The 18,046-nt window shown below is 27.2% G+C and overlaps 4 protein-coding genes across 6 annotated transcripts; 2 read left to right on the forward strand and 2 right to left on the reverse strand.

Moving 5' to 3' along the window:
* Nucleotides 1-2,021: 2,021 nt before the first annotated feature.
* On the reverse strand, nt 2,022-8,836 carry LOC106789867. 2 transcript variants are annotated; one of them, XM_014754435.1, is made up of 6 exons: nt 8,650-8,836; nt 8,144-8,226; nt 7,878-8,047; nt 7,364-7,581; nt 2,459-7,268; nt 2,022-2,382 (listed from the first exon to the last, which is right to left on the reverse strand). In XM_014754435.1, exons 3-6 carry the CDS (start codon nt 7,878-7,880, stop codon nt 2,356-2,358), a joined length of 5,058 nt encoding a protein of 1,685 aa, XP_014609921.1. In that variant the 5' UTR covers nt 7,881-8,047; nt 8,144-8,226; nt 8,650-8,836; the 3' UTR covers nt 2,022-2,355. The 2 variants fall into 2 exon arrangements, with proteins under 2 accessions (XP_014609921.1, XP_014610005.1); XM_014754519.1 differs by having other exon boundaries at nt 8,162-8,226; nt 8,650-8,829.
* Nucleotides 8,837-9,143: 307 nt separating this feature from the next.
* LOC106790187 lies at nt 9,144-10,309 on the forward strand. The gene is made up of 3 exons (XM_014754964.1): nt 9,144-9,274; nt 9,802-9,942; nt 10,057-10,309. Exons 1-3 carry the CDS (start codon nt 9,200-9,202, stop codon nt 10,186-10,188), a joined length of 348 nt encoding a protein of 115 aa, XP_014610450.1. The 5' UTR covers nt 9,144-9,199; the 3' UTR covers nt 10,189-10,309.
* A 199-nt stretch (nt 10,310-10,508) lies between these two features.
* On the forward strand, nt 10,509-15,856 carry LOC106789993 (polyphosphoinositide phosphatase). Of its 2 annotated transcripts, XM_014754641.1 has the most exons (14): nt 10,509-10,886; nt 10,980-11,205; nt 11,716-11,874; nt 12,405-12,774; nt 12,840-13,086; nt 13,163-13,358; nt 13,448-13,646; nt 13,739-14,323; nt 14,392-14,504; nt 14,573-14,813; nt 14,897-15,112; nt 15,178-15,360; nt 15,436-15,610; nt 15,683-15,856. In XM_014754641.1, the coding sequence occupies exons 1-14, from the start codon at nt 10,803-10,805 to the stop codon at nt 15,785-15,787; spliced, it is 3,099 nt and encodes a 1,032-aa protein (XP_014610127.1). In that variant the 5' UTR covers nt 10,509-10,802; the 3' UTR covers nt 15,788-15,856. The 2 variants fall into 2 exon arrangements, with proteins under 2 accessions (XP_014610127.1, XP_014610214.1); XM_014754728.1 differs by lacking the exon at nt 11,716-11,874 and having other exon boundaries at nt 10,511-10,886.
* A 125-nt stretch (nt 15,857-15,981) lies between these two features.
* Nucleotides 15,982-17,241, reverse strand: LOC106790110 (ubiquitin-60S ribosomal protein L40). Its single transcript, XM_014754851.1, has 3 exons — nt 17,139-17,241; nt 16,459-16,658; nt 15,982-16,326 (listed from the first exon to the last, which is right to left on the reverse strand). Exons 2-3 carry the CDS (start codon nt 16,646-16,648, stop codon nt 16,130-16,132), a joined length of 387 nt encoding a protein of 128 aa, XP_014610337.1. The 5' UTR covers nt 16,649-16,658; nt 17,139-17,241; the 3' UTR covers nt 15,982-16,129.
* Between the last annotated feature and the right edge of the window lie 805 nt (nt 17,242-18,046).

Genomic DNA, 18,046 nt, shown 5'->3' on the forward strand with positions numbered 1-18,046 from the left:
AATTGTAAGATGTGAAAACCTTCTCCACAATTATCTATATCTACAAATAGATCTAACGAAGAAACAAAAATCGCAGACAAATCATCTCCACTAATCGACTAAAAATCATTTATTAAGAATGATTCATGAATGATCAATGAAAAAATAGGAAAAGGAACGTTTTTTTTCTTGGGCCCACAATATAATTAAAAACAAATTAATCGAATTATTGATTGATTCAAGCACGTAAGAAGCACCGCAAATACTCTTACAGGCCCGAAATCAAAAGTGTTCAGTGCCCTAAAACCCCTTTCTCCAGTACCTGTATTCACGTACGACGCGAATATATCTTTCCAAAAAGTATGAAGATAATAAATATAAGAATATGCCAATTTCATTCGTAAAATAAGTACGAGTCAAGATATTATATTGATATTTTCATGCCATAATTAAGATAATATCTATATCTAATAAAAAAAGAAATAAATATATAAATAATATACGTGTGTATATTGTATATGTGCGTGCATATATATAAGACATACATATATATATATATATATATATATATATTTATATATAAAAAAAATTAAAAAGAGTTCGACTTTTCTCGATTAATGTGAGTGATTGCCATTCGAACGACTTCGTACCTCGAATATCTTTGTGTCAATCATTGAAGTCTTTAATTATTGTAATAAGCAATAACTGTCATTGTCAAAAGCGGAGTAATAAAAAAATAATATATATATTCTATTTACTATTTGACTATTTTCAATCATCAACATGGAATCCTTCTATCGTCATATTCCTATAATATTATTTTTATAACTAAATATTCAAAATAATTTATCGAATGTTCCATTTCAATGATTTATCAAAAAAGAAAAAATATTTTCTATCCCATCCGTTCTATAAAAAAATGGTTTAAATAAAAGTTGCTAAGTTTTGCAGGAGAAATGTAATATTGTTAATTACTAGATAATTATTACATGCCATTTTTGGTGAAGTAAATCTAAGGTAAGGTAAAAGTTTCTATGACATACTTTCAACTATTTATACCTTTTATAATTTATTTATCGGGATGGCAATGCTTTTCTCGCTACATGACTAGTAAATTTTATAAGGCCAAAGCACATATTAATATAAATAACAATTCGTGATTTCTAATATTTGTAATTAAGTATTGAGCAACATGAAATGAAGAATAAAATCATTTGAACATACAGTATGAAGAATATTATCTCGTTTCACAACGTATAAATAATTAATAAACAATTTTAATTTATTATGCGTCTATTTTAATCTAATATAAATACAGACAAAATATTTTTTCAAATATTCCAACTGTTTATATATTGTTCAATTCTTCAGAATAAAAAAAAACAATCCTACAAGCTTGCGACTGGATAAATTCATTCCAACTTGTTATATAATATAATTTTCCTAACTCTTTTATTGCTTTGTAAATTAATGAATTTAAAAAAAACTGTACAAAGCTAATTAGACGGATTAAGAAACGAAAAAAAAATCACAAACATTATTAAATTTAATATAATAGCACCTTGAATTATCAAATATAGAAATATATATGTGCATATACATGTTTATGCATAAAGAAGAAGTTATATATATATATGTATATATATAAAGAGCTAGAGAAAGAGGAGATATCATATTTTAAATTATATTTTTAAGGAAGACAATATTTGAAATATCACTGCAGCAATATTAAAAATTTATTTAACTATGCCAAATAATTTTTAATCTAATAAATGTATATATGTATATGTGTATATATATATATATATATACAAATACATATATATTGATATACATTTACATATATATATATATAATTTAGTACCCATAATCAAAAAATTAAATTTGATAAAAATTTTTTCATCAAATATATCATAAATAGAGATTTTACGGAATTCTTTTTAGATAATTTCGCATATTAATCTCTTTAACACAATGTCTTTTTCATTGATAACAAAAATTTATTAGATAAATTAAATTAAATTATTTATAATAAAGTAAAGATTTAATCAGACTATGTTTACTGACATATCTTTAATATCTAGAAATACTAAGATATATAAGTAATTATACTAACATAACAAGTGATATCTAATATATTATATTTTACAATTGATCTCTAGATGTTTCAAAACATTCTAGTAGTTAAAAATGTACAATTATAATAAACTCTCTTATCGAGTTATTATTTGCCGACAATTTAAAAATTTGTACAGATCTTTACATGCTAGATAGTTTTAATGAATGTACAATAAATTATCTACAATTATGAATTTGTGAATCCCTTGAAATACAAAAAATATGAACATACTATTTTACAAGAACTTTTGCCTTTAATCATTGGGCTGCCTCTACTATCGTAGCCTAAAACAATAAATCAATACTGATATATTTATACGCTGTATTATTTCAAAATGTTTTTACATATTAGATTACTTACATTTATTTTTTCAAGGATAGTATTCGATGGATTATCCCGTTTTATAGGTTCTTTTGTATTTTCTTTTTGAAAGCTTTTTTTCTCATCGTTAATTTTTACATTTTTCTCAGGACTTTTCAAAGCATTTTGAGCTTCTATTCTCTTGCGATTAAGAAATGCCATACCATGTACTCGGAGATGTTTATCAACAGAAGCTTTATCTTCAAATACAGCCATGCATACGGAACATTGATTAGCTATCATTGCTTTTGTTTCATTGTCAAGATCATCAATATTATCCGGCGCATATGACGAATTTTGATTCATGTAAGAAATAGGATCTTCTATTCCATGGAAAGCTTTCAAATGCATCTGCAAACTTGGTGCAACAACAAAGTTTTCGCCGCATTCTAAACACACCAAATATCTACCTTTGATCCTATGATTGGATGCTATATGCTCTCTTAAGTCTGACATATTTGCGCATCGTTGATTACACTTCCGACATATAAAATTACCCTCTTCGTCTTCTATGGATTCTTGTTCCACGTACAACCCCAAACCAAATGAATTATTTGAATCTGTATGTTTCTTTGCACTCCATCTTCTTTTTTTTTTCGAAATCGGTATCGTTCCTTCGGATTTACGCTTTTTATTACTAAACAATTCCTTGTAACCACCATTAATAAATTCAGGAGTTATTCTTAATAATCTTGGCGTTACAACAGATAATTTACATTCCTCCAAATGCCTTGTATTAAAATGAATACTTATAATAGGCCAAGCAGTATTTATCAGCTCACCGCACAAATGACACACATAATCTTGATAGACGTCCTTTGAATTAGTTGGACCATTTAATGCTATTCGCCATGGTCGTTTGACATTAGTTTTACGATTTCCAGACGTATGAGAAATCGTACGACTAGATTTTTTTATTTTATCTTCTTGCTGATTCCTACTCTCTAAAAAATATTGAGGAATTCGAATTAAAGGTGGTGGCTTTGGTATGATGTTTATATCTTCATTCATTTCATTATCGGGATCGTTGCTTGTTGAAAGAGTAGTTATTGGTTCTGATTCTATTACGCTCATTGAATTCACATCATCGCTTATTTTTATTTCATTAGACGTTTCTATTAAAGCAGAAAGTGTGCTATTAATTTTCTCAAGTACATTTAATTTACTGTCAATTGGTATTAAAATTTCGCTTGTTTTTAAACTCGATTCATTTAATTTGATGACAACATTGTCAACACCATTTACTTCTTTATTTTCTGAAATAATACTATGATTTGTAATACATTTTGCATCACTTTTTATATTTTCTTTTGCAGAATTACATGTTTCTTTTGATTGATCATTAACAATAGATTTAGGTTTTTGTGTTTTATCATTTGATTGTATTTCCTTACTTTCTACACTTATTTTTCCCATGTTATCAATATCTGACGAACATTTTTGATCTTTTGACAAAACATTAGCCATTGATCGTACGTCTAAAATTTTTGGTAGATTATCTTTTTTATCAGTGTTTAAGTAAACTATTGAACAATCCGTATTTTCTAATTTAGCATCCGAAATATTAAAATTCGACATTTTATTCGATATGATAGGCCAAACATCGTCTTCCATGTCATTTTTTATTGTTGATTGTATCGAACCCGAGCCTTCATTATTATCTAAAACTTGTTCAAAATCTTCTGATGCAATAGTTTGTGTATTTATTATTTTAGGTACCATTGTATCTGAGCATACATTTTCATTACAATTTCGGAGTTTTCTGAATCTTTCACAACTTAATGACTCATTTTCTTTAAATAAACATTCATAAAGACTAGATGGTAAAATATCTTTTAATATTTCCGGTTTAATAATTTCTAATAAACGATAGAGGTGTACTATTTGAAAATGTATTTTGAATTGCATCAAAAATTGTTTGCTTTCGAGATTATAATACGGACAAAAAGGACATTTCAACCATATTATTTTTCGTACACCATAATGTTTCTCCAAGTGCATCATGTATTTTTCACACCGATTAATACATTGCCCCAATTTGCAGATCATCAGTCTTATTGGTTCAGATTTAATCATAGTCGAATGCATTTTGTCACGATGCCTTTTATATTCATTGTACGTATCTAATACCATATTACAAGTCTCGCATGCTATCTTTTTACTACTATGCATAACAGCAAAGTGCCTTGCTATGGATTCCGTATCTTGAAAACCAACTATCTGACATATTTTACAACAAAAAACACGCTTTTTCAACATATGGAAACAAAAAGACCATGTATGTCCTTCGAGTGATCTAAAAGAAGGAAATCTGCGGAAACAATCAGGGCATGCGTATGGTTTTTCTTCTTCGTGAAAATTCTGATGTGTTAAAAATCGAGTAACGTTACCCTGATAACTACGACATTCTTGACAAAAATGTTTGTAACATGAACAATATACAATATCATTTTCAGCTGGTTTAGAAAATCCCGGAATATAAGTTTTGGGTTTCATGACTTTACTGCACGTGGAGCATCTGAAATTATTAACATATTGACATTTTGATTCCCAATCATTCGATAATATTTCTTCATCATTCCATAAATCCTTCATATCTTCTGATTCGTTCTTACAAGACTCGAGAGCATCCTCTAATGCTGTTTGTAAATTTCGAATTGATTTTAATGTATCTTCTATAGCTTTGTCCTCCGCGAAATTCATAACACTCAGAATTTCTTTACGGACATTTTGCAAATGTCGAATACGTTCCATTAATTCGGGATAATTCAATTGTCGAAATTCGTTCAACATATCTTGTCTGCAATTTGGTATTGTTACAGTTGTAACTACGTTGAGCTGCTTGGCACTACTCTTCGATTTTTTTATATTCAAATATATTTCTGCATTTTCGGCTCTACGAAATGACAAAGCTTCACAAAATCCATCGTTATTCATTAAATCCAATATAGACTGTTTAAATTTCGGTTTCAGGTAATGTCTTGATATCTCTGATTCTTTTTGCACGCAAACAGCAGAATTTTGTTTTTTCTGAATTTCACAACTTGAACTATTTGATAATTCTGACGAAGATGGTGATGGCGTAGGCAAAGAAACATTTGTTTCGGGTAAGTTAAGATATGTATTTTCAAACAAAGATAACTTCGTTGCCCCATTTTGATTATTTGTATTATGTTGTACGACTTGCAGATTATTTGATGAATCAGGCGATGTAGACGTGCTTAATTGATATACATCATTTGATGTATGTGTAAGAATATATCTTCTGCCATTTCGATATACAATTGTACCTTCAAGAGAAATCTGATGAGGAGATTTTGTTTTATTAGACTCATCTGCTATTTTTTGTAAATTACCAGAACTCTTATTGTCCTCCAATATTGCACTATTACGTATATGTAAAGGTATTAATTTTGTAGATACAGATTTAATATCTTTTTCATGAAATTTTGCGTCAAGCGTTACATGATTGACTGTTTTGTTAACCCTATCCATATCTTGACCAACAAATACAATTTTATTATTCGAAAGATGAGACGGAATTTGAGTAATAAGTGCATTCATTTTGACAGAGTCTGTACCTTGGAATGTTAGTAAATTTGAATCATTTTTTATAGTTGATAAGTGTTTTTGTTTTTCGTATTCCTGATTCATTATCCCTTCATGAGATAAATTAGGCAACAAATTAGCATTCTTACTAATTGCATTCTTAATTAAATTATCGGTACTATTCTGTGTAGTGATTGTAATAGAGGATAATTTTCCACTATTACTACATTTGTGGTCAAGATCTTTTTGCATATAACTAAAATCTTTCTCCAAATTTTGATTAGAAGAATCTTTAGCACTGATGAAGTTAGATGATCTATTAGGTGAAGATGAAACAGAAGTAATATAATTAACAGTTTCTTTTTTCAATCTTTTTTGCTTACTTTGTTTTTTCGTTATTGTTGATTGTGTATTCTTATTCATATATTGCACATAATTCGAATTCATCATTTTATTTTTGTGTGAAGAATAATCTATTAACGAGTCATATGTATAACACTTATAAGTAGGACCACAATTTACAAACGTAATATCAGTAGGAGTGCAAGGATTGTCTTCATCCTCAAGAGTATTCTGACTGGACACAGAATTAGCTGTGGCTATAATACTCATATCACTAATATTTTTATTACTATCTTTTTCATTCTTTTCTGATCCTACTTTACTGAGTCCCGAAGTAGAGGATTTGAAATTAAGTTTGAACAATGAGTTCAAAGGAACCAACTCTGCATCTACTTTAGCTACATCTAAATGAAATAAATTCCTTCCATTATACGTTTTTATGATCTTTGTAATAGGATTATCATCATCATCGATATTATTTTCAACTAACTTCCACCAATTGCGATTAATTTTATTGGCTCTTAACCAATCCATGATATGTACTCTTATCATGAAACAATATTCCAAAAGTGCTTCGCAAGCAAATTCCATTTTAGATGTCCAATCACCCTCCACATTTGGAAATGGCATTAACATAATATCACATATATTGACTAAAGATATATTATGCAATTTCAAATGTGCAAAAAATTGACACTGATTATAAAAAACTCTAATAGTCCCCATTTTTTGATGTTTATGAATACCTCTCTTTTTCATATATGACCGCTTATCATGTTCCATATTTACACACAAATCACACGGTGTACTACTATTAGGTACATGCGTGCACACTGTTAAGAAACATTTCTGACACCAAAATCCTAATATCCAACTGTGTCGCTGACTATGGTCTTCGAAGCTGCTTTTAAACCAAAAGCTAAGATAAAAATAAATTTATTCAATGTATTATTAAATAAAGTCTACTTTCTTTGCTTACGGTAAGATTGCTTAGAAATAAAATATAATTCTTACCAATCTTTGCATTGTTGACATACGTATACTAAATCAGACTCTTCATTATTACATTTTAAAGAATCTGGTGCTTTTAAGGGCACAAATGGTATAGGGTGCAACTTAAAAACAGCATTTCTAACTGCTGCATGATACTTCAGTCCCCATTTTTTATAAATTCTATCTGAGCTACGAAGTTTGATGCTTCGACTCCTACGTTTCAAGCTAGAAACAGGTTCCTAAAGCATAAAGATCAATAACATGATTTAGTGATATAATCATTTATTACAATATTACTATGTAAAAGTTCAATGTTAATATAAATAAAACTATCAATTACAAAGATAATTAAACTAATTCATATGCTGATAAGTGTACACATATTAAACAACAAATTATAAATAGATATATGTATACCATATTTTTTATTATTATTATTATTATTTCTATTGTATATAAATTTTAATATAACAAAGTAGCTAACATAAGATTATGTATGTGATTAAATTTATATATAAGTATCTTTTTCTCTTACCATTTGTAAGCTTGATTGTGTATCTCTTATACTTCATCGGAATAAGTAATATAAATTAATACATTGTTATGAATCACAAGATCAGCCATGACATGTTTTCAACTGTTTGTTGCTCGGTCGATAATATAGAAAACAAAGGCGCTAGTATCGCAATATTGAATTATCTAACTCTGTGGAAATACATTACAAAACACAAATAAAAATAGTGCTTATTATCTTATAATTAATTTAACATCTGGATAGATAACCCAGAAGAAAATTTTTACCTAAAGTATATTAATTACCAATATTCATTGATACAATGTTACAGCTGAAGTGGTCTTCAATAGTTCATTCATAGATCCTGACACTAAAAAGATTTTAAAGAAGAATATTAGATTGTAAATAGAACATAAGCATACACATTAATAAATTCAGCATTAATCACAGATATACAATATTTAATAACTAAGATATTCTAGGTTTCTTATTTACATCACAGTATACAATATTTCCTAGTAGGATTATGATTGTAGTCATAGCAATTAATTTAGGTGATAATTACATTTATGTACATAAAAGATAAATTTTATAACATGTAGATACCGAAAATAATTTGTTATTATATATACTTTTACTTTTTCATCCTATTTTACATAGAAGTATTATAATATGTAAAATAGCTTTATACAACAAGGATAAAATTGTTTAACAGTAGTACAGAAATAAAGAGCATCAATGTAGATATTATCAATACTCATAATAACATAAATTGATATATGGAAAATATTACCTTCTATAAGATATATAATTCTTAAACATCCGGATATTACCACTAAATATAATTTAGAAATCATATATATATTTATAAATTTATTATATTTTCCTACTCTTGTGTGAAATTTATCTCAAAACTATCTCAATAATCTAGAATATTAAATGAACATATTTTACCATTGACTAACCCTCTTATGACAAATTTATAGATGTCGCTATATATGACTAAAAATATTTATTAAAAAATTTATCATATATCAATATATCAATATATAACTTATTGTTAAACAATGGAACTTTGACATTTCTTTTCTCTTAGCATTTCAATTGGTTCAAAATAGGTTTTCTTTAAATTATTTGTCAAAAATGGAATTAAACTATTTTTTTATTTTTTCTTATTATTGTTAAGTATTCTATTAAAAAAGAGACAAAACTATCAATTTTCAGATAAAAAGAATGTTTAATCTATAACTATCCTTATCGTGGACTTTATTGAAGACTATCTATGTTGAATGTACTCAATGCTTGCTACTGAAAGTTGTGCAACTATTGGACTCTACTAAATAATGACCTACTACGAGTTCAACCCGTTTACTGGACGCTTGAAAGAATCTACAAGATTTCAACCATATTATCCATTAGTAAGTAATAATTGAAATATATTCGCCTTATATTTTTACCATTTTCAAATAATTGATAATTTACAAATTTAAAAAAAGATTGACTTTCTTGTAAATTACCTTCATCATTACTGATGAAAATTTTTAAAGCACCAGTTAAGTGTTTTCTATTGATTTATGTTATTTTTTGAATTGTTATTCAGTCATCATTGTTAAGTAGAAAACAATCAAAATATTCGATATCTTCTACTGTGTTTCCATTTACTTATTATTCAAATTATATTTCAATTGTTTTACAGTACTCGCCATATTTATTAGCAGACGACATATCGATCACGTAACAAAATGTTCACATATGATTTTAATAATACTCGATCATACACTATTATTTATATTTTATATAAGAACAAAAAAAATTTAGGAGAGAAAATATTATTTTATAATAATATATACTAATTTTATACTAATTTTTACTTATAAACGAAATTCTATCTTTTTAAATTATTTTAATTTATTATTATATTAATAAATAAATTTTATTTTTGCAGAAACCTAGTGCATTAAATACAGCGGAACAAAAATTAATTTGGGATATAATGACAACCAAACCAGCAGAAGTTAAGTCATCGGCTTCAGTTGGTACCTCAACTGTTGATCCTAAACTTCTTGCAAAATATAAATTTTTCCAGGTAAATTTTACATTAGGGTTTATATAGATAATATATATTCATATTTATATTAAAACGAAATATAAATTCATTTAATATAATCATATAAAAATTATTGTTTTTTTTTTTACACAGAAAGATATCCACAAACCAGTTTATTTAATGGGAGGAACAAAAGACAGAATACTGTTTGGCATAACAATTGCTCTAACAGGTTTGATTAGTGCTGATGTAGCAAGATTTTTGTATGACATTATAAAAAAGTAAAGTATTAAATAAATGTATGTAATGTAGAGATATAGAAAAAAAATGTAATACATACTATGCACATTGTTATGTATTGAATATAAAGTAAAATAAATAATACAGTTAAAGATTTGTACAACTATTTCTGTTCCTATTTTGTAATATACTATTTTTACTATCCTCTTCCTATTGGAATGAATCCTATTACAATAATACGAACAAATATAAAAAGAGGAATATTTTTTATTATTTAAACATCTTATTTTTTAACCATCTATGAAAAATATTTACATATATCAAATATATATATAAATGACAAATGCAGTTTTGTGTATTGACACTCCACTACAGCACTGTTAGTGATAATGTCAATGTGTCATGTTAGATTATTTCTTTTGCAGAAGAAACTATTAAATAAAAATATGGTTATAGTATTAGTAAATATATTTAAAGAGTGATTTTCGTATTTAAATTAACTAGACAAATTAAGATATATTATGTTTATCAAGATATTCGTTGCATTTATGTATTTACTGATGACCTAACCTTGTCAACATCATTGATAAACGAATTAATAGCAGGTGATTGCATTGTATTAATTATAATACATGTAATTGTCATTTAATCAATTAATAATGGATGACAATACTGCCCCAAATATGATATTTCATCCGATAATATCATCAATACAAAAAATCGCACTTTATGAAACAAAATCGGTAAAATTTTTTATATTTATTTGTAAGTTAATAAGAGAGAGAGAGAGAGAGAGAGAAAATGATATTTAAAATAATATTTTAAAAATATTATAGCGGTTTTATTTAATGGGATCGAATAATACGCTGACACGATTTCGTGTATTAAAAATTGATCGGATGGAACCAAGAGAACTTTTTGTTGTTGACGATAAAAGGGAATATACTCAAGATGAAATACAAGATCTTGTTAATATGATTGATATGGGTAATCGTACACGTATAGGACAACGCAATAACATTGGCGGTGTTGCACGAGTTGTTTCAGCTTTTGGTATTGTTGGTACGTCAAGTTCTTATGTTATATTAAATATAATAAAGGTTCTAGTATGGTGTGTAAAGAATTACAATGTTTATCATTGCATGTACATGCTTCTGTAGTCAATATTTGGTATGGTTTATATTTTTATAAAAATTTACACTTTAACAATCACATTTATCGAGTCATTATCACAATATCATTAAAACAGTATTATTTTAAATATGATAGTCTTAAACCTGCCTTTGGTACGTAATCATTTTATAAATGCAACAGCTTAGGCTCCTCAGCTTTGCACATAATTTTTTGTCTTTTTTATATGACACAATATTTGTTATAAATATTGAAAAATGCTATGTAACTTTTTCATTTTATTATTATTATTGTTAATATTGTTATTATTGTTAATATTATTATTATTATTATTTATGAAATTAAAACGAAAGAAAAGACTAATATAATTATATCATATCAGAACCATTATTAATTATAATGTAAAGAACACAGCTTATTTATATATGCTTGCTAACAAAGGCAGCAATAATAAAGAATCCAGCACAAATATATCAGAGGAGTCTGAGCAGCATCGGTCAGAAAAGCCGATGCACAAACCGACAAAAACTAAATTCACCTGGAAGAATATGTGGCAGAGAGATACTTTTCCCAGGCTAGTGTCAGCTTTCGGTCTTCTTGGTAAGGCTCATTGCAGTTTTTATTTTCTGAGCCAAAAAAGAAATATTTTCTCTTTTTTACTATAAATTTTTTATCATCAATTAAAACAATGGACTATTATAAATACTATTGTTTATATGAATTGTAATAATCTTCTAAAATAATCATATAGAAATTTTTTTATGATGGTTCAAATTATTCTTAAATATAATATTTGAAGAACTGCTACATTCTAAAGATAATATTCACAATTAATAATTATGCACATATAATTTATAATATAACATGGTATGTATGTTAATTTTTTGAGCATGGCTCTATTTGTTAGTTATCCACGCATGACATTTTGTCAGCGATGTAATTATTGGTAGATGAAGCATGTTCTGATGCACAAAATGTGGGATATTTAACAGCAAATCAAAATAATTATATATTTGTTGTATGATATAATAAGTACAACAGAATTTCTAGTAAATGTTTATATTTTTATCTCAGATTTCTCTTTTATAAAAATATTTATAAAAAATTATTTAAGAAATCTTCTGTAAAAGGTTTTATACGCTTCCTGGAAGGATATTATATCATTCTTGTAACGAAACGTCGTCGAGTGGCAGTTATTGGTCATCACACCATATATAAAATAGAAGATACTTCAATGATATACATTCCCAATGACACTGTTCGTCACTTTCATCCTGATGAACAAAGATATGTAAAGATGTTCCAAGGTATTGATTTAAGTAGTAATTTCTACTTCAGTTATTCTTATGATTTGACGCACACTTTACAATATAATATGGCACCGCCAAAGCACATTAAATTAGACATACCTAACAATGCTAATCAAAAAGAAGATGATATAGAAGAAGCTGAAGACTTTTTTAACATGTGGTCGTTCTATAAAAATTGGCAGAATGATAGGTTTGTAATTTGTTTGTTACAATAAAAACAAAATAAAATATATTTCATCTTCTATTTCTTTACAGTAAAAAGGAAAAGTATATTGATTATGCAGTGCGTAGTAATCCAAATCGTCGGTTCATATGGAACTCACATTTATTATCACCAGTGGAAAAAGATCTTCATAGAGATTGGATTTTATATGTTATACATGGTTTTATTGGACAATCAAATGTTAGCATCTTTGGGAGATCTGTGTATATCGCTTTAATAGCTAGAAGAAGTAATAAATATGCAGGCACTAGATTTTTAAAGCGTGGTGCAAATTTTGATGTAGGTTTTGTATTATTTATTTTATATGACATTTATTCAAAGTTCTATGAATATATATATGAATTTTCATATTAAGGGTGATGTAGCAAACGAAGTAGAAACAGAACAGATTGTTCATGATTCTGGTGTGAGTTCTTTAAATAATGGAAGATTTAGTTCTTTCGTGCAAATGCGTGGCTCAGTTCCTGGCCATTGGAGTCAAGACGTTAGCAAAATGGTTCCAAAGCCTACAATTGTTTGTGATTTAGCTGATCCATTTGTAGAAACAGCTGGTAAGAAATTGATTGAATGATTCAATTATCCATCTAAATATTCATTTAATTTAAAACATGATATTTTATAATTAAATTCTTTTTTTTAGGAGCACATTTTAATAAGCTTCTTAAGAGGTATGGATCGCCAATTATAATATTAAATCTTGTTAAAAAGCGTGAGAAAAAAAAACACGAAAGTACATTAAGCGAAGAATTAAGTACGGCTGTGAAATATTTAAATCAATTTTTACCTCCAGAACACCATATTCAGTACATAAGCTTTGATATGGCCAGAATGCTCAAACGGTAAATTATAAAAATTATATAATCATTAAAAACATCGTAATTAATTAAAAGGTATACGTATATTAATAATAAATAAAATGATCTTTGTACAGAAAAGAAGTAAATGTAATGGGTCGTTTAGCAAATATAGCCCATAATGCTGTTTTAAAAACGGGTGTTTTCCAATCGCATAATCCATATTACAGTCAAAGAAATTTATTCATGCAACAACACAGTAATGCTAAAAAAGTTCACAAAACAAATTCAAGTTCTGGATTATCATTTAATTCTTATGACGTGAAAAATTCTCTTAATAGTTCATTAAAGATAGAATATAATAATTATTTAAAAACTCATAACACTTTAGAAATACCATCCATTGAATGTAATAAAACGTATGATCTTGAATATTTTGAAGATCATGTTAAGAATTATTTTGCAAGAAAGGGAATACCACAAACTGGAATTATTAGAACTAATTGTGTGGATTGTCTAGATCGGACAAATACAGCTCAGTTTGCTATAGGCAAATGTGCTTTAGGTTTTCAGTTATGTGCTTTAGGAGTATTGGAAAGTCCTAAACTTGAATTTGATTCTGATTGTGTAAGAATGTTGGAAGAATTATATGAAGATCATGGCGATACATTAGCTTTACAGTATGGTGGATCTCAATTGGTACACAGAATCAAAACCTATAGGTAATAAACATAAATTTTAATGTAATTCATCAATGACAAATAATAATAATCTGTATTTGTAAATTTAGAAAAACTGCACCATGGACTAGTCAAGGAAATGATATTATGCAAACATTGAGTAGATATTATAGTAATACTTTCAGCGATCAAGAAAAACAACATACAATTAATTTATTTTTAGGTAATTAAGTAATTGATTGGGCAAATTAATCTGAATTACAAATACTGAAAATACATATTTCCTTTTAGGTCTTTTTATACCAGAAGAAGGTAAACCTTCGATATGGGAATTATTAACAGATTATTACCTTCACCATAAGCCTGCTTGTCAATATCTTCGTAAAGGAAGATTGCTTACTCAATGGTGGAATAAAAATGTATTAAAATGTTTACCATATGCATTCAATGAAGTAACAAAAACTTGTTCTGAAATGATACTAGTACAAAGTACTTATGAAGAAATGATTGATATTTATTATGATTATCATAGGTAAATGATATTTATGATAATCATTACTTTTCATTTTCCTAAGAGATTTAAACAATAACTAATTTCACAAACCATTTTTTCAGGCCGTATGAATTATCTATATTTTTGGATCTATATGCATATATAATAAGTCATTCAGTTAGAGATTTCATGCCTCATTTTACAACAAGTTTTAGTCCATTTGCTGTACGCATAAGGCCAGGTAGAAGAAGAGAAGAAACTGGTAATAAAAATTTGAATATGAAGAATCCATCTATGACTGGACAAAGTAGTACAAGCAGTACAACGTCTAGTGCAAGGTATAATTATTATGTTTCAATACATTTTATATTATTAAGGATGTTACTAATTTTATTTGAAATAGTTCAAGCGAGGATTCAACTTCTGACGAAGATGAAAGTCATCCACAGATGAATGAATCACAATTATTTGCATCTAAAGATAATTCAGAATTAATGTCCTTTGAATGTTTGTTTCCGTCAATGAAAGAAGTATATGGAATGCAGCCAGAATATCCAGTAAGGAATGATATTATCCTCTATAAAAGGTAATTTTTTTTTTAATTGTTCTATTATGCTTAGTTTTTAATAGTTTACTGTTTACTATCTATTTGTTTTTGCAGATTCGTTTTAATAGGACGTAATGCAACGTATCCGATAGATCAAACAAAACTTCGTTCAAAACTAGTGCAGCAAGCATCGTTTCCAGAAAATCCGCAACCACCAACTGTTACTTCTTTACCAGTCGTCAAAGAAGCAAGCATAAATATATATGAACAGTATGTTAAAAGAGCAAAGGTAAATAATTATTATACATAAAATAAGATGTTTGGTAACTTCGTCCTTTAAAAGATTATTTGTTTAAAATAGGTTGGTGGTTCTATTCCAAATTCTAACGACATTAATCTTTATAAGAGTTATGCAAATCAAGAACAGCTATTATTAAAGTTAGTACGTACAAGTAATTGTACCTAAAACTTTATTTTTAATATATTAATTTTTATCAATTATATATAGAGAGACGTTTCATTAAATTAAATTTGAATCTATATTAAAATAACTAATAAATATATTTATTAATTAATAATTCTTTTAATATATGTAAATATTATATATGTATATTTTAAATAAAATATTTTTAATTTAAATGTATGTTTAATAGAAATAAATTATTTATTATTGATAAGTTTTTATTGTAGCCCATAATAAGAAATACACATTTTCGATTAATCAATCATATTGTATTGCTAGAAAATGGAAAATGGATAAAGATGAAAATTCCAATTTTCCATGATTTGGACAAATAATCCAAATAGTTTACTTTAGCTTCTTCTTTGGGCGGATGTTATTAGTGTGTCCACATTTCTTTTTACGGCAGTTAGTTGCACGTGGATGAAGACGTGCATAACATTTCCTACAGATCATTTTATCGCAATTATATTTCTGCGCAAGAATACGAAGAGTGGGTTCAATAACTCCACCTCGAAGACGCAATACCAAATGAAGCGTTGATTCTGTTCGATGAATAATAAAATTACTTAACATGTTATATTACCTAGACAAATGAGTATAATATATGTGTACAACTATGATCAATAAATTATTATTATTGTTATTATTATTATCGTTATTATTATGGAATGTACCTTTTTGAATGTTATAATCTGATAAAGTACGACCATCTTCCAGTTGTTTGCCAGCAAAGATAAGTCTTTGCTGATCGGGAGGAATTCCTTCCTTGTCTTGAATTTTAGCTTTTACATTTTCTATAGTATCAGATGCCTCTACTTCAAGGGTAATTGTTTTACCCGTAAGGGTCTTTACGAAGATCTGCATTGTGACTTACCTAAATATGGATTACAATAAATATATACATAACATTTGTGTACACATAAAATTGGATAGATCGTGAAGAAATTATAGTAATTATTAAATTGATTTGATCCTAGACGATTTTTGTATAAATTTTATTAACATGATACCTCAAAAATATTATTCCTCAATATTATTTTCTTGATTATTTTTATTATTTATTTTATTATGATTTATTAGTTTAGAATGAAAAAGGTTTAATTTTTAGGATAAGAAATTCACTGTAAACTTGAAAATTTAGATATTACAATTTAGTTAACAGCATGTGTGTGTGTGTTATTGGCAACGTGCCGTGATGCAGTTGTTTTATAACACGTTTTTGTTTCAATAGATTTCAGATTAAGGAAGGAAATTGACGCACTAATTACGTCTTGTTAAATACAAGTTTTTAATGTAACAAAAAATTGATAATATTATGAAATAATAGTTAAGATTTGAAGAATTATATTCTTACCGTTTTAACAACGTGCACGATAGAGAAGTCTTCGATAAGAAGATTTTCTATAGATGATAAATTAACTTACATTTTCGTTTTAACGATTACTCTGCCATCTTACGAATTTATTCAATTGAATAATTTTGATTGGTTAAGGCTATTTACTACTTTCAACCGAAGAGTATGCAACTTCAGTGACATCTATGGACAAAATATGAACCAAAAGTGTAACTAGGGAGCAGTTATATTTCTACTACATCTTTTAATAATATAACTATTAACCCTTTCTCAGTACGAGCGCCGGATATATCCGGCATATATCTGATTATCTATATGTACGAGCGCCAGATATATTGCCTGGTTCAGATAATGTACGATGTAACATTACACTCATGGAATACATAAAAGTAATTTATATATATATATATATATAAGAAGAGCAGTTTTCCTACGTAGAGGAGGGTTAATATAATAAAGAAGAAAGATTTAAGATTATTTAATTATTACCATATTTTTAATATTGTTTAAATAAATTAAAATTACTTAAAAATATGAATTATTTAAGAAAAGTGTAAGATTTGCGCGAACTAGATTTGCTGAATTAGAATTCTTTTCTAATTACTGCTAATGATGTTTAAAAAAAGTATTATTGCTTAAGGTTTTTCTTCTAGACTCGACATTGATAGATTTCTTACTTGTTACTTAACACACGCATACATATAAAACGAAAAATAAAAAAAATCATGATTTATTCTTGAAATTATATATATATTTTCAATGACCGTAACTTTTTTCTATAGAAAGGAAAATTTGCGAAAATGAAAATCTACGTTCAGTGGTAGATATTATTCGTTTTAAACGATACATATATCTATCTATTTGCTTGTATGGTTCTGGTATAAATGCAGTGAGATTTCTCATAGTGG

This window comes from Polistes canadensis, unplaced genomic scaffold, assembly GCF_001313835.1.
Source record: "Polistes canadensis isolate GaletaPanama2010 unplaced genomic scaffold, ASM131383v1 scaffold_0, whole genome shotgun sequence".
Classification (NCBI taxonomy): Eukaryota; Metazoa; Arthropoda; class Insecta; order Hymenoptera; family Vespidae; genus Polistes; species Polistes canadensis.